Raw genomic sequence first — 21916 nt, 5'->3', positions numbered from 1 at the left:
CTTGAACAACACAGGTTTGAACTGTGTCCAAGGACCACTGTGTGTCCACAGGGTCCACTTACAGTAGATTTTTTTCAGTAGTAAAACTATAGTACTGCATGATCCATGGTTGAATTCATGGATTCAAACTTACAGATACAGAGGACTGAATAGCCAGATTTTCCTGCACAGAGGGTCAGCACCCCTAACTCCCACGTTGTTCAGGGGTCAACTGTGTTTTGTTCTGGAGTTTTATTTAGTCTGTTTTCCAGTGTAAGAATATATATAATCTGCTCCTGTGGATATCACTTGTGGTTAATATACTAATCTGTTCCTTAATTGTCTTTCTGTACTACCTCTAAATAATAGATTGTGTGATTTTCTCTTTGAGTGGGAAAAATTTACCTCATTTCTTTCTCTGATTGTCACAGATGTTTTTCCCAATCACACCTACACGTACCAACTAGTTTTAAGAAAGAAAGAAAGAAAACACATAAAAATACCCTCTTAATATGTTTTCTGATTGTATATTTTAATATCTTTCAATCCCCAAAGTTAAAGTTTTAATTGTAGCTTTGCTGTCCAATTAACCACATCTTGGAACTGTATTATAAAGTGTGTGTCAACTATATTCACAATTATACTGAAGGCAAGAAAAAGATAAAGGGATTAAAATACTTGTGAAAGACATTGAGTACTAGATAACTAAAATAATCTTTATCAGAAAAATAAAAGATCTATTGAAAAAAACACTTGTTTCATGAATTCCCTCAGAAAGCATCCTGAAATGTAAAAATGCTTGTATTGATTATAAATGAAGACCCAATAAAGATGTCATCTGGTTCCTATTTTTTAATTAATAATTTTTGAAATCAAAGAGATACATGTACATGGCTTAAAAGTCAAATAGTTCTATAAAGCTCAAAATGAAAAAAGAGTAGTCACCTTGTACATTCTACTCATCCCTGATCTCTGTTCCCCAAGGATACAACACTTTTAACCCTTCTTTAAAAAAACAAAAAACAAAAAACCCCTGAATATTTATAATATAACATGCTTAAATGGATATTTCTTGATTTTTTTCAGATTAAGGTCTTATTGACTAGCTTTCTACTGGAAGATGACTATTTTGCTTAAGTAGAAATCCCCTCCTTACCCCACCTACTACACACATTCTTTCTATATAATTATATTGTTATTATTTAAATAAATATTCACTATGTTCATCATTATTATCTTGTACACATTCTTCAGAGCTGAGCCATGTAGTATACTATAAACATATTGCTTTTATATAATTTTTAAACTTTTAATTTCTTGTTGACATACTTTCTAAAGCCCTCTGTGTACTTTCTTCAACTTAAACTGATTGCATAAATGTTATCCTGGGACTTCCTTTCACTAGCCTGCTAGACAATCTCTTTGCCAAAGTTTAGGCAAAGTTTACTTTATAAGTTACTTTCTCTTTGATGAAGGACAAAAATCCTCCTGGATTGATGCTTCTGTATAAGCCTCCTGATAAAAGATGCTTGGATGATACATTTTTGGTGGCCTAACATGTCTGAAAATATCTTTATTCTGTTCTCTTTATTGATAATTTATCTGTGCATACTAGAGACTGAAAATCATTATCTATTAGAATTTAGGCATTTCTTCACTGCTTTCTAAATTCCATTGTTACCACTGAAGGTTTTAATGCCATTGTTATTCCTAATCCTTTGTGTGTGATTTTTTAATAACAGTTTTATTGAAAAATAATCCATATGCCTTACATTTCACCCAATTAAATTATAAAATCCAGTTTCTTTTTTAGTATCTTCACAGAGCTATGCAACTGGCACCACAGTCAATTTTAGAATATTTTCATTATGCCAAAAACTAACCCTGAACCCATTAGCAATCACTCCCCGTTTCTTCCCAATCTCCATAGCACTAGGCAACCATCATTTTATTGATGTGCCTATTTGAGACAATTCATATAAAAGGAATCATGCAATATGTGGTCTTCTATGCCTGGTTTCTTTTACTAGCTTAATGGTTTCAATGTTCACTGATGTTGTAGTTTATATCAGTACTTCATTCCTTTTTGTTGTCAAATAATATTCCATTGTGTGGCTATACCTCATTTTGCGTACCTGTTCATTCCCTTAAGGATATTTAAGTTGTTTCCAAGTTTTTGGCTATTATGAATAATGTTGCTATGGCCACCAATGTACAAGTTTTTGTGTGTTCAAATTTCTTTTTGGTAAATAACTAAAAGTAGAATTGCTGGACCATATGGTAACTTTTTATTTTACATTCTGAGGAACTGCCAAAATGTTTTCCAAAATGGCTGGATCTTTACGTTTCCAGCAAGAGTATAATGAGGGTTCCCATTTATCTACATCCTCACCAGCACTTAGTATTGTCTGTCATTGTGATTATAACCATCCTGATAAGTATGAAGTAGTATTTTCATTGTGTTTTTGATTTGCTTTGGTCTAATGAATAAAGATGTTGAATATTCATTCAGGTGTTTAATGGACGTTTGTGTGGTTTCTTTGGAGAAATGTGATTCACATTCTTTTCCTGTCTTTATATTGGGTTATTTGTGTATTTATTATTGAATTGTAAGTTATTCATAAGAATTATAAAAATCATAATGTAAGAATTATTAGATATTTATCTGAATACAAATGTCTTACCAGATTTTATTTGGAAATATTTTATCCCATTCTATGATCATCTCTTCATTTTCTTGATGGTATTCTTTGAAGCATAAACATTTTTAGTTTTCTTAAGTAGAATTTATCCTTTTTTTTTTTCCTTTTTCACTTGGGCTTTTGATCCTCTATCTAGCAAGGCTTTGCTTAACTCAGAGACTCAAATATTTACTTCTACATTTTCTTCTAAGAGTTTTATTATTTTAGCTCCTATTCTTAGATATAAAATCCATTTTCAGCTAAATTTTGCATGTGGCATAAGGCAGGGATCCAACTTCATTTCTTTGCATATGAATTTCCAGTTGGACTAGAGTCATTTGTTGAGAAAACATTCTTCCCCGTTGAATTCTTTAATCTAAAATTAATTGAATGTAGATGTAAGAGTTTATTTCTGCACTTTCAGTTGTCTTCCATTGACATATGTCTCTAGCCTATGGTAGTACCACCTGTCTTGATTATTGTAGCTTTGTAGTAAGTTTTGAAATGGGAAAATGTGAGTTCTCCAAAATGTTCTTCATTTTAAGATTTTTTTTTTTCTGGCTATTCCGGGTCCCTTGCATTTCCATATGAATTTTAGATCATCTTGTCAATATGCAGAAGACAGCTTAGATTTTCCTAGGGATTTCATTGAATCTGCAGGTCAATTTGGAAAGTATTAACATCCTAACAACATTAAGTCTTCTAATCTGTGAATATGGGATTCCTTTTCATTTAGTTAGATCTTCTTTAATTTATTTCAGTGATACTTTGTATTTTTCAGTGTATAGGTCTTGTACTTCTTTTGTTTAATTTGTTCCTAAATATTTTATTCTTTTATTGTGCAGTTTTTAGATGGAATTGTTCTTCGTTACACTTTCAGGTAGTTCATTGCTAGTGTATAGAAATACGATTGATATGTTTTTTTTTTTCTTTTATCCTGCAAACTTGCTGAACTCATTTATTAGTTCTAATAGTTTTTTTTTAATGTGTATTTCTTAGGATTTGCCGTAAACAAGACCATGTCATCTGTAAGTAGACATATTTTTATTTCTTTTTTTCAAATCTGGATAACTTTTATTTCTTTTTCTTGCTAATTGCCCTGGTCAGTGAAACGCTGAACAGAAGTGACAATAGTAAGCATCCTTTTCATTTTCCTAATAGTAGCAAAATGTTCAGTCTTTTGTCCTTATATGATGATAGCTGTGGTTTTTCAAAAATGGTCTTTATCAGCCCTCCTCCAAGGGCTTCATTGTTGTACAACTTGAGTTCCACTCGTATCAAAGTTTGCTTTAATAATGCCCACTGGAGTGGTGCAGTGAACAATCTATGTGTTTGGAATGCAGCATCCCTGATCATGATTTGTCTCATCTCCTTCAACTCTTGACTTAAATTTTACTTCCTTAGTACCCTAAAGGCCAAGTCAACATGCACTTATTGCTTCTTTGCTTTTAAATTTTTGTTGATTACCTTTGTCTTTTCTAGTCTCCTCTCCTATTCTCTTTATTCTTGTGTGTTTGAGCCTTTCTTATCACTTTTTTTAAGGGTTTGGCAAAATGGAGAGGTGAATTGGTGTGTTTAATTGCCATGCTTAACATAGCTAGTGAGCACCTTTTGACCTAATATGTGTCAGGCACTGTGTTGCATTTGTCTTTGTTCATTCTCATTTCATTGAATATATAGACACCTTCCCAAGGTTATTGTTGCCTCCTATGGTCTGGGACTAATATGCAGATTTAAGAGAATGATATTTGTCCTTTGAAGGGAAATATGACTTTTATCTTTACTTTCCAATAAATTTAGTCACAAGTACCTGTTGCCTACTAAATATGCAGAGACTGCTGGAAGTTATGAGCTCCCTCTACAAAAGAGGTGTCTTTATTCACAGTGACTCACTTCCTCTAACCCAATTGCTACTACCACCTCCATCCTATTATGTTTATCTTATATAAACTATGCAATATACTTATATAATTTATATGTATATAATCCTTTTTTAACTCTACATTCATTTTCTTACCCGTCTACCTCTAGGCATGAAAAACTCCCTAACTAGATGTATGCAATTTCTACTTGGTAATTATGTTTTTCTCACGACCTTGTGGTAAATTTGGTTAATTTTTTTTTCCCTCAAGTATCGTTTCTCTGTGGTTGTGACTACATAAATTGAACAAGGCAAAGACCTGATTTTGGTTATCTTATTATTAATAAATTTAGCATATCATTCTTACTGCAAAATCAAATACAAGACACTGAAACAAGATGTATAATACCACAGCATACCTTGGCTTTACCCGTCCAATACACCTAGCACTCTCTCCTTTATCTCTCCGTATACCAGTCAATATCTCAGAATTGATAATAATACTCTACAAGTTATAGAGCATGTTTGCACTCATTATGTCTTTTAATATTCTTAAAAACTTATTAAGACATATGCTAGGTTGGAGGCTAAGGCCCAGAAAGGTTAAGAAGCTAGTCCACAGTTAAATGTCTGGTAAGAAATACTACAGGTAGATCTGTCTTCTACCTTAAAGACTAGAGCACATTTCAAGATACCATATGTGCCTGGTCTATCCTTCTATATAAATAAAAGATGGAAGTGAAAATTACGAGATTCCTTTGGTAGAGATGTGTTGAAGATTATAATGAGAATAACATAACTGCCAACCTATAATGGGCATTTACAATGTGTCAGACCTTAAGCTAAGTGCTTCTATTGAATTACCATGTTTAAACCTCACACCATCCCTATGAAGTCAATAATGTCATTATTCTCTAATATGAGCTGAGAAGAGGACCCCACAGGAGCATGTGTTACTTTGTTCTATCTTCTCATATTCTCTTGTAGATAAAACTGAGGTAAACATTTTTCTTAAACAATAGTCCCACTAATAACTAGGACCTGAAGATGATAGGTTTATTATTTAGCAAATTTTGTCAATGGATATTGAATCCAAGTCTTTCTTTTCATAACATAAATTAATTTCTTATTTGATTGTGCCTTGATAACTAGATTTTAATTTTCCAGGTAATGAAAACTGTTTCAAAGTTTTACATATTTGAATTTTAGAACTCTGAATGCCATTACAATAAAGTTTCTTAAAAAATCAGTGCCTAAATTGGCTAAATTGCTAGAAATGATTTTACTTGGGGACCCAAAATAAGCAGTTTTCCATCCAGTTTTAGTGAACGAGTTGGTATTATCAGAATTCTTTCTCTGAGTAAACTCGCAACTTGCTATATCTATAGCCTAAAATGGGAAAAATCTCTTAGCACTGGTGTAGTACACTCTCAGGTCAGGACCTAGAGTTTCTGACTGGGTAGCCACTTCCTAGAAACAACTCTGTGGTATAGAAGGAAGAGTAAAAATGTTTTTAAACAGATAGCGGTATTTATCATACAAACTAAATGTGTTTCAGCATGTAATTGGTTCATTAAATTACTAACCATCCATATCCATAAAATGGAATAATGTACACCTATCAAAAAGGATGGGGATATCCATGTGTTGAGTGTGCATGTGCCTCCCCCTACACACGTGTATTATTTTTAAAAGTATACAATCTGTTTTAAACACTAGGCTCAGTCCACAGAATATTTTCTCAAACCACCTAATTGGCCTACAATTTCCATCTTGTAATAGCACACCTAAATTATAGAGAATTTTTATTTTTCTTTTGGAAAGACTAGTAAATCCTTACGAGACATTATTATGCAAATTGAAAGATATGACGTGACATGTTTGTCCTATTTAAAAAAACTTAAAGAATTGATTCTGTTGGATTTGGGGTAGATGTTTTTTCTTAAATTTTTTACATAAGCGATTGTCTTCTTTAAAAATAGAAACAGTTTTATTTATTTCATTCTTTCTCATTTGTATGCCTTAAACTTTTTTCTTTTTGTTTTGTTTTGTTTTGTTTTTTTGGTTTTTTTTGATCACCTTAGTGCCTTGGCTAGGACCTCTAGTACATTATTGAATATGAGTGGTAAGAGCAGTTATCCTCTTCCTTTTATGACTTGTTCCTGATATTGGGGCAAAATAATACCATCAGGTTAAAGAAATTCCCCTCTGTTACTATACTGCTAAGAGTATTTGTGGGTTTTTTAAAAAAAATCATGAATAGGTATTGTTTTTTGTTAAATGCTTTAGGAATCTGTTGAAATGATCATATGTTTTTTCTCTCTTAGTCTACTGATATGGTGACCTGCATTAATTGATTTTCAAATGCTAAACCTGCCATGATAAACCTCACTTAGTTGTGATATATTATCCTTTCATATATTCCTACATTTGGATTGTTAGGAATTTTTCATCGATGTTTATAAGGAATATTGTTCTGTAGTTTTATTTTCTTGAATGTGTTTGTATGATTTTGGAATTAGGGTAATTCTGGCCTCATAAAATTAGTTAGAAAATATTTTCTTCCTTTTTCTTTTCTAGACATGTTTGTATAGGATTGGTGCTATTTCTTCTCTAAATGTTTGGTAGCATATCCAGTGAAGCCATCTGGGTCTAGTGTTTTATTTGTGGGAAGGTTTTTAATTTTAAATTCAATTTCTTTAATAGATATAGGAATTATCCATTTCTTCTTGAGTGAGCTTTGGCAATTTGTGTTTTTCAAGGAACTTGTCTATTTCATCTATGTTGTCAAATTTATTTATTTATTTTTTAAAGATTTATTTATTTATTTATTTATTTGGTGGTGTTGGGTCTTCATTGCTGCATGTGCTTTCTCTAGTTGCGGGAAGTGGGTGCTACTCTTCGTTGTGGTGCATGGACTTCTCATTGCAGTGACTTCTCTTATTGTGGAGCATGGGCTCTAGGTGTGTGGGCTTCAGGAGTTGCAGCATGAGGGCTCAGTAGTTGTGGCTCACGGACCCTAGAGCACAGCTTCAGTAGTTGTGGCACACTGGCTTAGCTGCTCTATGACATGTGGGATCTTCCCAGACCAGGGCTCAAACCCGTGTCCCCTGCATTGGCAGGCGGATTCTTAACCACTGCACCACCAAGAAAGTCCCTATGTTGTCAAATTTAAAGGCATAGATTTGTTTGAAGTTTTCTCTTTTTAAAACTGTGAGATCTATACTAGTGATATACTCTCTTTCCTTGCTGATACTTGTAATTTGTGTCTTTTTGTGACTTTAAGAAGGTCCTAGGATATAAGGTCAATATATAAAAAATCAATCGTATTTCTAAATGCTAAAGATGTACAATTGGAAATGTAAATAATACCACTTATAATAAACCAAAACTATAAAACACTTAGGTATTAATTGAATAATATATATAAATGCAAGATCTATATGCTGGAAACTCATGGGGAAAAATAAGCCTCCTAGAGCCCCAAGTAAATGTACATATATTACATTGTATTTGTGGATCGGGAGACCCAATAGTATTAAGATGTCAATCTTCCCCAATCTATAAATTCAATATAATTCCAAATAAAATCCTAGCATAATTTCATAAAAACTGACAACTGATTCTAAAATTTATATGGAAATGTAAAGGACCTGGAATATCTAAAGCGGTACTGAAAAACAAAAATAAAATATGAGGATTCATGCTACCAAATTTCAAGTTTACTATGTCAAAACAGTGTGATATTGGAGAAGCGTAAACATGTAAATTAATGAAACATAGGAGTACAGAAATATATCCACAAATAAATAGTCAAATATGTATTTTTTTAAGTGCAAAGATAACTTAATGAAGAAAAGTTAGTCTTCTCAACAAATGGTGCAGGAACAGTTCAGCATTTAATGCAAAAAACCCCCATAAAAACCTTGATTCATATATTATACTATATATAAAAACTAACTCAAAATGGACCAAAAACCTAAAACTATAAAATTTCTAGAATAAAACAAAGGAGAGATTGATTTAGGTAAGGATTTGACACTAAAAGCATGATTCAAAAAGAAAATATTGAGAAATTGGACTTATCAAAATTAAGGAATTTTTTCTTTGCAAATTTATTATTTGCAAAACACTAATAAAATGAAGAAAGAAGCTACAGACCAGGAGGATATACTTATAAGTCAAATATCTCATAATGGACTTGTATCTAAAATATATATACACACACACACACACACACACATATAAAATAAAAAATGGGCAAAAGATTGAACAAACACTTTACCAAAGATATATGATTGGCAAATAAGAACATGAAAAGATGTTTAATATCATTAGTCATTAGGAAATGCAAATTAAAACCACAATTAGGTACCATTACATACCTGTTAAGAGTGGTTAAAGAAATTAAAATAAAATAAAAACCTGATAATAAGTTCTGGGCAGAAGGCCAGGTAGCTGGAAGATTCATATATTTATGGTGGGAATGAAAAGCAGTACAGCCACTTTGAAAAGTATTTTGATAGTTTCTTATAAAGTGAAACATCTTTTTACTATATAAGCCATCAATCCCAAATTTACCAAATGAAGTGATAACCTATATTTACACAAAAATTGTATGTGAATGTTATAGCAACTTTATTCTTAATAAACCAAAACTAGAAACAACTCAAATGTCCATCACGTGTGAAATGGATAAACTAAGGTACATTCATACCATGGAATACTATTCAGCAATACAGAAGAGAGAACTACTGATAAAATAACATGGATGAATCTCAAATATGTTTTGCTCAGTAAAGGTGCTACAGACTGGATGATTCCATTTGTATGACATGCTGGAAAAGGCAAAATTATTGAGACGGAAAACAGATCAGTACTGGCCAAAATCTGGCAGTGGGGAAATGAGCTGATTGCAGAAGGACATAGAAAAATATTTTAGGATGACGGTCCTGTTCTATATTTTAATAATGGTATTGGTTACAAAACTATATGCAGTTGTCAAAACTTACAGATCTGTACACTAAAAAGAATGAGTTTTACTGTGTGTAAATTATACCATAACAAAAATGGAGCAAAACATTAAGAAAAAATAATTGCCTTAGTGTTATATCTTTCTATATGGGAACACACTGAAAATTTGAGGCTAGGACTGTGGTTTTACACTAAGCAAAGAATTCTGAAGAAATCCACCTTAGCAGTCATAAGCAGCAGTCTAATCTCTGTTAAGCCAGCTCACACTGTATTTTACTAGGGTAAGGAGACTGGGGTGAGAGAATGAATGATATGACACAAATTATCACCATTCTAAATATGTCAGGCAGACGTCCTGCTGACAAGAGGGACTGTCTGGTATGATAAGTAGCTGCATCAGCTTATCAATTTCCAAGTACAAAGAGTGAGTGAAATATGTTATTTTTATAAATGTACTACATGGAGAAAGATTTTTTTCTTATTACCGTGATTATCATTGTTGGTTAAAAGGCATTTTTGTATAAGGTAAATTCAAGAAGAAACTTGATTACTAAAATTGAGAATGAAATTTGATCCTATTTTGTAAAATAATGTCTCACATAACTTATATCTGGAAAAGTGCCTATACTTTTTGTATCTCCAAGGAGTTTATAAAAGTTCTAATTTTCTCTCAGGGGGGAACATATAACCTAGAAGCACATGAATATGGCACAGCTGTGTTCTTCCTATCCCACCAAGTCCAATACATGATCAATGTGAATTGTTCGATTTTAGGTCATGAAGGCAGCCAGCATAATGTTATTGATGATCTGATGGCTACATATACAGTATTGGAAACAGTGGTTCTCTGTCTTAGAGATATTTACGTAAACAAAACTAATGAGGGATGCAACCTCCTAAAAGCAATAACTTGCAATTGCTGGAATCTGGTTTCCAGCTTCTAACCATTCTTTATTGATCTGCTTTTACTCTGAGGCAGGTTAGCAAAATGTATTTGTGTTTCCAAAACCATAAACCTGCATACATTTGTGGAAATGTGTCAAAAAGCAGAACAATCTGTAAAGACTATGCAGACTAGCATAAGCATTTGGTGAAAATTACATGACTGGATTGTTGATTGGTCTATGCTTATGTAGCAAATTAGATGTGGATATACATTGTTTCAGTGAGTACTATTCATATTTTATAGAAACCAGTTAGCCAGTATAGAAAAATCTTTGTTTCCTATGGTTATTGTTTCTCTGTTTTTTGGGGGACTTTTCATTCAGGTAGCGATTTCTGGAGAATTTACCAAAAAAAGTATCAAGTATCTTCTCCAGAGGATGTCAAAAGATACAGAAGTGATTTATGTGCAAAACTAGAACTATTTTATGTAACACCGAAAAATAAAAGAGCAAAAGAAAAAAGTCTTTCTATTGTAAAATGAAACATAGTTCCAAATCACTTGAAGAATATGGAAATTATGACAAGAATGCTTGATGACAGGTATTCTGTTGTACTGAATGGATGATTATGCTTAAATGGTAAAATGATAAAAAAGATAATGCTAATTAAAAGAGTTACTATGAGGCAGGCAGTATTTTAAGAACTTTGCATGACTTAACCTCTTTTACACCTCACAATACCCTATGAGGTAGTTTCTATTATTTTTCCCGTTTTAGAGATAAGCTTTCTATACCTGTTTATTCTTAAGTCATTTGCCCATTACCATGGTATTATGTAACAACCCTGGTACCTTGGGGGTTTAATGCAACAAAAATCCAAATTTTCACTCACATCACAATTCAATTGGGTCATCAGAAGATGCTTCCTGTATGTGCTGTTTTAGGCTCCCTCCGTTTTAGGTCTCCGCCATCCCGGGGTTCTACCAGTTGTTCTGCTGGATTCCCTGCATCCAAAGGGCGGATAAGTCAAGAGACAATAGAGGATTATCAGAATCCTTTAGGGACCAGGTTAGGAAGTGGCACAAACTAATTTTGCATATATTTCATCATCTGGAAGCCACATTCACATAGCCTGAAATTAGCTAAACCAAGGTTGGAGCTTAGGTACTCTGGCTCCAGAGTCCAAAGCTGTGCATATGGCACCACACTCAGAAAAAAAGAAAAAGAGTGGTAAAAAAGATATGAGATTTAGTACGAATTAATTTTCTATCCTTTTAGAATTCCTCTTACTATTTATTAGTAATAAAAATTCAGAAATCTAGTTCTTGAATCTATTTCTAAGTTAAAGAATGACTTAGAAGCTTAGATACCTCAAAGCTACCTACTACTTGTAAACTGTTAACTTGTGTTTTATACAGAAAATATACTCAAACTTTGAGAATATTCTCCTATACAGCTTTGAAAAGAACACAAAAATATTTCTTAACATCACAGAATATAGTGGGTCTGTGTTGGGGAGTCTTCATAAATTACATTAGATTTAATTTTTGAAATAGTAGCTCCTCTCCTTTAATTAAAAAGATACTCTGGGCTTCCCTGGTGGTGCAGTGGTTGAGACTCTGCCTGCCAATGCAGGGGACACGGGTTCGAGCCCTGGTCTGGGAGGATCCCACATGCCGCGGAGCAACTGGGCCCGTGAGCCACGACTACTGAACCTGCGCGTCTGGAGCCTGTGCTCTGCAACAAGAAAGGCCGCGCACCGCGATGAGGAGTGACCCCCGCTCGCCGCAACTAGAGAAAGCCCTCGCACAGAAACGAAGACCCAACACAGCCAAAAAAAAAAAAAAAGATACTTTTCTTTTATGATAATGCTGAAGAATACAGATAAGATACCATGTTTCCATATTTGCATTCTGATTTGCGTATTTCATCCCCGTAGATACTAGTGATCTTCCTACTTAAGTGTAAGATTCAAACCATTGATAATGTTGCATGAGCCAACGACTATGCTTCATTTAAAGCAGTTTATGAAGATTGATGAGTCAAGCACAAAATTTCTGTTCTACTCAAATAATCTTTCTGACAAAATTAATCTGATGCACTTTTAATTATGTACATAATCATTATAGTGTTGCACGTAATTAAGCATAAATGGTAAGCAGTTCAAATAGATAACATTATAATAATTAGTATTGCTTTCACAGAGCCAAGCCAAAATTTAAATTTTAGCTTTTCATGTTGTTAGCTCTTCATAGTTCTTTATGATCTGTTAGAAGAATCCATATTTACCGTTTCATCTGATATCATATACTGTTTAATTGTCTCCATATCACCTCTCTATACATACACAAATTCTCATGCAGGATAAATTCAGTAAACCAAAAGCTAAGTTGCCCTTGTCTCTTTTGCTATTTTCAACCACCAGACTCCCACCTAATACGCAAAATCATGTGTGAGGTCTGATCTTTCATAACCGTTTTTACCCATTTTCTCTTATTTCTCCTCTTTTCTCGCCGTCACTACCATGATGTTGGTAACCTTTTAGCATGCATTGTACTCTTCATACTCCAGGGGTTTCAAGATTGGAGAGAGCAGAAAGATGGAACCAGTAGTCTATGGATTTTCTACTTCGGACTGAGACAGGGCAAAGAAAGAGTTGGGCTATAGGGATTACATGGAAAACAATGCATTTAAAGCAGTGAATTAATATGCCTGTCCTAAGGTACAGACTAAATAAATTAGGTAATACCCCTACGTTCATGCTCTTTATCCTGTAAGATATTGGTCTTTTCTATGAGAAACTGTTCCTCTTTCTGTCCGAACCCCTTACTACATTTATCTTTGTCCCCTCTGCGCCACTGAAACCGTTTTTAAAGGTCTTAATTGATCCTATTAGGAAACCCAGTGCAGTCTTTAGGCTTCATCCAAGTATATTTCTCAGTTTTTAATATTTATTGCCCTGCTTACTTCCATGGACTGTTTTTCTTCCTTAGGTTTTGTGAAGCTTTCTATGTTCCTCATCTATATATTTAGTTATTTCTCAGTTTTCTTTTTTTTTTTTAACATCTTTATTGGAGTATAATTGCTCTGAAATGGTGTGTTAGTTTCTGCTTTATAACAAAGTGAATCAGCTATACATATACATATGTCCCCATATCTCCTCCCTCTTGCGTCTCCCTCCCACCCCTCTAGGTGGTCACAAAGCACCCAGCTGATCTCCCTGTGCTATGCGGCTGCTTCCCACTAGCTATCGATTTTACATTTGGTAGTGTATATATGTCCATGCCACTCTCTCACTTTGTCACAGCTTCCCCTTTCCCTTCCCCATGTCCTCAGGTCCATTCTCTACATCTGTGTCTTTATTCCTGTCCCGCCCCTAGGTTCCTCAGAACCTTTTTTTTTTTTTTTAGATTCCATATATATGTGTTAGCATACAGTATTTGTTTTTCTCTTTCTGACTTACTTCACTCTGTATGACCGACTCTAGGCCCATCCACCTCACAACAAATAACTCAGTTTCATTTCTTTTTATGGCTGAGTAATATTCCATTGTATATATGTGCCACATCTTCTTTATCCATTCATCTGTTGATGGACACTTAGGTTGCTTCCATGTCCTGGCTATTGTAAATACTGCTGCAACGAACATTGTGGTACATGGCTCTTTTTGTCAGTTTTCTTTATTAACACCTTTTCTTCTGCTTGCCTTTCACACGTAAAAGTTCTCTAGGTTTGATTTATATCATAAATATTCTTTTTTAAGGGATGATTATATTCTCTTTGGACTTCAATTACCAATTATGTGTTTTTGACTTCCAAATCTCCACCTCTAGTCCAGACTTTTCTTCTTAGATAGACTCAAATTCGCAACTCCCTCCTAGCCATTTTCTTGTCAACATTTTAAACTAAACCATCAAAAGCAAACTTAGTATTTCCCTCCAAACCTCCAGTCCTTCTGTTATTCTTAGTTCATTTTATTGGTACTGTTAACTCAGTGTTACTATGCTTTCACCAAGTTTTTGGCCATCCACTCATCTAAATATTCATAGTCCTAATTTCTAGCCTTTTAGATAGCTTTTCTTTCTTTACTGTCTTTTACTCATCTTTCTCCTTGTTATTAGGCACTTTCAAACAATACAAGTCAGAGTATATCACTTCTGTCCTCCTTAACTAGCAATGATTCCCATTATTGAAACAGAAAATTCTACTTAATCTAAGAATTAATCTACTTCTGTCTGGCCCCAAATAATAATTCCAGTCACATTTCCCACCACATCAAACACTATGTTTTAGCCACACAGGGTTATTTACCATTGTCTTTATCTCTTACATGCTGTCATTTTTTAAAAATTTATTTTCTCATATTGTCTATCTGGAATGCATGCTTATAAATTTTGTCTACTGAGCTCATCTTTTAAATTTTAGTTTAAATTTAACTTCTTTAACAACCTTTTTTCCAGATACCTACCTCTATTTCCAGTCTCTGGATGAATTCTTCTCTTTCCAGCTAATGTCACATGTATTTTTATTTAGTATATGTGTTGTTCTGCTATGAATTATTGCTGTTGTTTACATTGTTGTGCTTCTCATCTAACCCCACTCGCTTCCACACTCATGTTGTAATTCATTAATTTGTCTAAAGCAATTTTGCATCTGTGGAAGCCCAGCAGAGTCCTTAGCATTGACTAGGTGCTCAATCAGTGTTGAACTAAAAGAAACATATAGAGTAAAGGCAATTTTGGACTGATTCCACCATAATCAAACAAGATTTGACAACTCAATTACCTAACTTAAAGATGTAAATGAACTATCTTTAGGACCTAGTTTAATTTAATGGACTAGAAATGACACCTGAGAGTGTTAATCTTCAACCTAGAATTAAGCTATTTTACTGATTTATTAGTTCATTCATCCTATAAAAATTATAAAAGCACTTCTTGTATCTATAGCACACTACTAAGCTTAGAATGACAAGCAAATAAAAAAAAATACACCATGGTTTCAACCATCACCAGATTGTACAGTGGGAATTAGAGGCATTTTTGAGAACATCGGCTTTGTTTGTAGTCAGCCTGACCTTGATTTGAAGTTTTGAATACCATCTCCATCGTATATTTACCATATAATCTTAAATTAGTTATCAACCGTAAGTTTCCTCATCTGAAAACTATAAATTACAATAATATCTACATTTGTGACTGGTATGGGGTTTCAAAGAAATTGCACATTTTAAAAACTTGATGTATATGCATGTATATACATATATATTTTTATATATATATATATATTTATGTTTATAATTTATAGCTGTAGATACTGGTGGGGGAAACCAAAATGTAAATAAGTACCATATGAAACAAAAATGTTATAATTTCTAAAGATCCATTTATTCTATATTTTTATTAATAATGTATTTTTACAGACCAAATGACTGGTCTTTGCACATTATATAAATGTTAATATTTATATCAGCATATAATTGGCATTGACCCCAATTCCAAACCTACAAATCAGCTGTGTTGATTTGTATATTGTCTTAATTTATATCAAGGAAGCAGAAATTGTTCCAGGTATCTCAAAGAGAAATAAATTTAATATACAGTGTCAATTGTAATCACAACAGTGGAAATTAGAAGTCGAAGAGGGCACACCTAGCTTTCAGCTTATGGAGCTGCAGTTATGTTCCAGTTAGAGGGGAAGCTATGATAACTGATGAGTTTACTAGTAGCATATTGATAGGCAAGAGAAAAAGACCAGGTTTTTATCCTGGGGCACTTCAGCCTTAAGAGGTTGACAAGAAAATGTGGAACTATACAAAGGAGGCTGTGAAATAGGAGGAAAACCAGAAGTCCTGAGCCCTGGAAGCAAAGTGATGAATGTACATCAGGGAAAACTAGTTAACAGTGTCAAGTGCTGCTGATAGGTCAAGTAAGATGAGGACTGAGAAAAGGCCATCACACTCATCAACATCAAGGTCATTGGAAACCTGTATCTGAGCAGTTTCTGGAGCAGTGGAGATAAAAGCTTGATGGAGTGGGCTTAAGATAGAAACAGAGAGGAAGAAAGAGACAGTGAGTATGGATTATTTTGTAAATGTTGTTATAAAGAGGAACAAAGATACTGGGCAACAGTGACTCATACAGGACGTGAGATCAAGGTTTTTTGTTTTTAATGTGGGGAAAAGTAGTACAAGGGTCAGAAAACATTCTGTAAAGGGCTATAGTAGATATTTTAGGTTTGGGGGGCCAACTAGTCAACTAAGGCAACTAGTTGGGTTGTGTCTGTAGTGTAAAAACAGCCATAGGCAATATGTAAACAAATGACCGTTGACTGTGTTCCCGTGAAACTTAATTGACAAAAAGGGATGGAGGCTTTAGTTTGATCTAATATAAATTTTTAAAGATGATTTTGAGAGGAAGTAGAGAAAAACTGAAGTGATATCCTTGAGTAGGTGAAAGGGGATGGGATTTGTGCATGGGAGTTGGGGTTGGAGCTTTAATTATGAGTTAAACCAAGTTTGAAAAGCAAGAAAAACAAGAATAGGCAGAGGTGGGTAAAATGTGAAGCACAAATCTGTGGAAAATTTCTTTCAATAGCTTCAATTTTCTCAGGGAAGTAGGAAGCAAGATCATCATATGTGGGTGACCATTATGAAGGAGATTTAAAGTTTTAAGAAGAGAAGATACATAAAATATTGATAGTTTCATGAAAGAGTTGAAAAGCAATTGGGCTAAGAAAATACTAGAGATAGTTAATTTTTTAGTAAAATACCAAATTTTCAGTTTGGAGTATTCTAGCTGTCCTTTTCCACACTGGACTTTCATATATTTTTATTAAAATTTAAAATATTTCTGAAGCACCAGCTAAACTTGTGGCAAATATCAATTTATTTTGAATCATTTAACCTTGATCTTTAAAACCCTTATTTTTCTCCCCGGGGGAAAAAAAGAAATTGTCACGACCCATTAATATCTCTATTTTCAGACACCACAGTCAGTCATACATTCTATCCGTAATTTTTCTTGTTTAGCAGATCTTATTCCTGTTAGAAATTATTTGTGAAATGAATATGCCTGTGTCACTTCATCTGTGTTTCATGCATTTATCATACTGAATCCTAATTTGCTTTAAGGTTTTGCTAACTTTGGCTTCACTGATGTATTTGTTCTGAAAGGGTTTAGATATTATGAAATATACTATGTCCAGTAGTTGTCTAATATTTTGCCACCTGCTTCAAAGGTTATACATGGATTAGTAAGTCAAAACAAGCCCTCAAAAGATAGAATATCAATGGATGTGTCAGATAAGAAAGGCATAAGTGGTGAAATCAACCACTGAGTTGACATTTTTCCTCTTGAAATAATTTACCAGAATTTGAAAGGATTTGTGCCTTTGAATGTATGTAATAAGGGAAAAAGTGAAAGAATGAACAGATTGATCTGAAATTTTTATTAACAATACTTCAAGCAAATGCAAGCCAACGTATTTTAGAGGGAATAGATATTGTTTTGTTCTGTCAACCAATCATAGAAACTTTCTAGGAAACCAATCAAAGCTGTATTATTATGGTTATGCACTGAGTAAACATTAACGTTTAAAGTTAAATAGTATACGTGTGTGCACAGTTATATAGACATAATATCTTTGCTTTTCCTCTACAGAACTGTTGCCCAATTGCCAGCAGTTGAATTGTCAGTATAAATGTGCCATGGTCAGAAATAGTACAATGTGTTTCTGTGAGGATGGATTTGAAATAAAAGAAGATGGAAGAAGCTGTAAAGGTAATTATGACACGTAATTCTACTCAATTTTATTTTTAACAGAGGCTTAATTAACAGAAATTTAATAAAATATCTTCAAGCACCTACCATGTGTTCCACACAATGTTTATGTTCACTATATTTTTGGTCTCTTGAGAGTTAAAAGTTGGCTCTCCCCCAAAAACCACATATATAAACATTAGATAAGCATTTATACAAATCAATTTTCTTTCCTTTTTTGGTTGAAGTGTAGTTGATTAATAATGCTGTGCCAATCTCTGCTGTACAGCAAAGTGACTCAGTTATACACATACAGACATTGATTTATATATTCTTTTCCATTATGGTTTATCACAGGAGATTGGATATAGTTCCCTGTGCTGTACAGTAGGACCTTGTTGTTTATCCATTCTAAATGTAATAGTTTGCATCTACCAACCCCAAACTCCCAGTCCATCCCTCTCTCTCCCTTCCTCCCCCTTGGCAACCACAAGTCTGTTCTCTATGTCTGTGAGTCTTTCTGTTTTGTAGATAAGTTCATTTGTGCCATATTTTAGATTCCACATATAAGTGATATCATATGGTTACAAATCAATTTTCAATTCATATTGCAGTAATGACAGACATGGGACATGTCAACAATGAGATGTGTTTTGGTCAGTGACTAAAACTTTGGATTTAATTATTTTAACCTCCTAAATATTTTATGTCTGTTATATAGCTGCAGTATAGTAGACATTTATTATCTACTAAGTTAAGTTAATAATAGTCATGTAATGTTCTTTACAACTTTTGCATTGGTAATTCTGGTGATTGATATTTGACCAATGCAATAATGATGAATATAAAATATTTATTTTTTAACGTCTTAATTTTTGTTTTTGTGAACGTTCTACACCAAATGTTTACTTTCCAAAATGACTCTACTCTGCCATACTGAACTATTTTAGGTTACTTCTTCATTATGTTGAATCCAAATATATATACATATACATAATATCATATGTTTGTGTGTGTATATATATATATATATATGATATATCCACAATATAAACAATACATTATTTTATATGGTATTTAGAATCTCTATATAGAAAACATTGAATATAGAATCTGTGTATAAAATTGAGGAATATCTGTGTTACCAGCACCACTAATAAACAGAATATTTTCCAAAGAAATTGGTACTTTGCTGATTACTTTAACCCTTTGCTTTAATATTATAACATTTACCTTAAAAATAGAATCTTAAAGTTGAAAAAAATCCTCAGAGAATATTTTTTAAAGTCCTCATGACAAAAGTGAGAAAAGTGAGACCCTGAAAAATTAAGTGACTTAGTTAAGTCTGCACATCTTTTTAGTAAAAGACTTGAGACTAAAACACAGATCTCCAGAGCCCACTTATTCTTATCCTAGAGAGGCTCATTTGTTTATAATGTACATCGGGCTTGAATTTTCAGTTTGTTGTTTTTTCATTTTCTGCACAATACAAATATTATAAAAACATGTATTATTAAATGTTTATCAGACCCAAAGGCTGCATAATCTGACTATAGGGGGACCAAACTGGTATATTTTATTTGACTGACATTATTCTTAAACCAACATTTGAAAATCAGAAGGTTGCACACAGAAGTTCAGACTTTATGAAAAAACTCAGATTTGTCAACACTAGACCCCTTACAATCACAAAGTCTGCCAGATATAAGTAGTACCTCTGGACATGCACGCAATTTCAAGTTCAAAACAACACCTGCCATTCACACAAGGTAGGCCAATATACTTACCTGTATCCTTCTCATTATTTTGCTATACCTCATTCCTATAGGTGTCAGGATTTTCAGCTCCTTTTACATGAATCTCTTTCTCCTGAATCTCTCTTTTAAATCCGTAAAAATCATCATGATCACTTTCTTCTGTTGAACATTAGTAAGGAAATACACAGCAATTTTTATGGAAGTTCACCAATACAAGAGGAGATTTTTTTACTTTCTCTGCACTCCTGGATGGCCAGGTCTGAGCGTCATTTACGCTTTCCTGAAGGAATTTCCAGGATATTCCCTGTCCTTAAAGGAAGAAAGAAGATAGCGCTACAAGTGATGACATGCCTGTTTCTTTGCAGCCAATTTTGTGGAGTTACATCAATGTCAGAACAGTGCATTCTGACTAAGGAGAAAGAACAAAAGAAATCATTATTCATACTGCTTTCCTGTATAGCATAATCACATATCAGAAAAACTAAAATAGGAACCAATAATAGTAAAGTTGAAAAAATCGGTGAAAATATTATAGATAAGAATCATCATTTCTGCCACTAGGGGCTGGACTTTATCAAATTCAAGATTTAATTTCACATTATCACTGTGGACTTCACTCCAAATACTATTCTTCCTATCCCCAAAGCTACTTACTTCAAACAAGCTGTCTATAAATGCAGGCTATTACACGAAGCTAAAAAAAATCTGAGAGAAATGCAAATAAATGTCATACAAATGCATAGTTTCCCAATTTAAATGGTTCCTTGGCTACTCGGCCATCTTTTGCTTTTCCTTAGTCAACTCCTTTCTTAGCTTGGGGGGTCAGAGGATGGGGTTGAGAGTTCCCACCCTCTAAGTCACCTGTTTGATCTTTTTGGAGACCAGTCCCATTCTGAGAATATCTAGTAGCCCCACCCTGAGTCACCTCATTAGCATAGACTTAGTGTATTTCACAGGGCTCGTTAGAAATAACAAAAGATACTCCTATAGCTCAGAAAATTACAAGGTAACTGAACTCTGTGTCAGAAACAGAGGACAGAGACCAAATATATATTCTTATTATACCCAAGCAGTTTAATCCGCTTAACATTCTTCAAAGAGGCTCATGGACTCCTCTTTCTTGCCTGCCTTTTTCATATTGGTATCCTAAAGTAGTTTTCCATAGCTAAGCTTTCCCGACTTTCCCTTTCTCTCTGTGGGATCTAACCCTCTCCTATTTTTTTAATCTATTATCCATGTGCTATTGACTCTCAAATACTCCAAGACCGATCTCAACTTATATTATTGGTTCCATATTTCCAACTACTTATTAAATGTTTACTCTAGGATGCTCTACAGATACCTCAAAATTTAACAAATCCAAATCAAACTCATTTTTTCCTCCCATGATACCTCCACTGTAATCTACACTTCTTATAAGATTAGACCACCATTCTCTTCTATCATATCCAGTCAAACTTCACATGTTATCTATTCTATTTCTTAAACATTTGAGTCCATTCCCTCTTCTCCATTCCCACTGCTACTGTCATTGTTCAAAATATTATGACTTCAAAATACAATTTCTTGTGTGAAATTAGCACATAGCTAATTTTCCAGGTTCTCTTCTCTATATTTACCAATCCGTTTTTTATGACTTTGTTTAGTTTTCAAATACAAAGTTGATCATAAAGCTCATCTAATTAATGATTTCCCAGTGCCTATGTATAATATACAGCACTTTAGTTTACCATACAAATAACTTCATTATCCCATCCCGAAACGATTTTCCCAATATCATCTCTTACCATTTCCTCTTATACACCCTTACTCCACCTGACTCCTTATACTTCTTTGAAATCCCTACTGTGTCATCCCAATGGCTTTTCACATGCTGTTTTGTTTAACTGGAACACCTCTTTCCATCTGATCCCTTTTTATTTAGTCTGAGGAAATCTAAATCATCCTTTAAACTCAGCTCAGTATGCAGCCTTCACATTTTCCCTTCACTTCCAAGCAGGTTCATTTACTTCTCTGTGTT

At 33.6% G+C, this 21916-nt stretch overlaps 1 protein-coding gene across 1 annotated transcript in view; it reads left to right on the top strand.

Moving 5' to 3' along the window:
• Positions 1-21916, top strand: part of LRP1B (LDL receptor related protein 1B) — a 1897582-nt gene that overhangs the window by 863208 nt on the left and 1012458 nt on the right. Inside the window, exon 4 of the mRNA XM_036857483.1 lies at positions 18041-18160. Within this exon, the coding sequence (XP_036713378.1) occupies positions 18041-18160 (120 nt within the window). The remainder of the gene's footprint in view (positions 1-18040; positions 18161-21916) is intronic.

Source organism: Balaenoptera musculus, chromosome 7 (genome assembly GCF_009873245.2).
Source record: "Balaenoptera musculus isolate JJ_BM4_2016_0621 chromosome 7, mBalMus1.pri.v3, whole genome shotgun sequence".
Taxonomy (NCBI): domain Eukaryota; kingdom Metazoa; phylum Chordata; class Mammalia; order Artiodactyla; family Balaenopteridae; genus Balaenoptera; species Balaenoptera musculus.
This window is presented reverse-complemented; position numbering and strand designations above follow the sequence as displayed.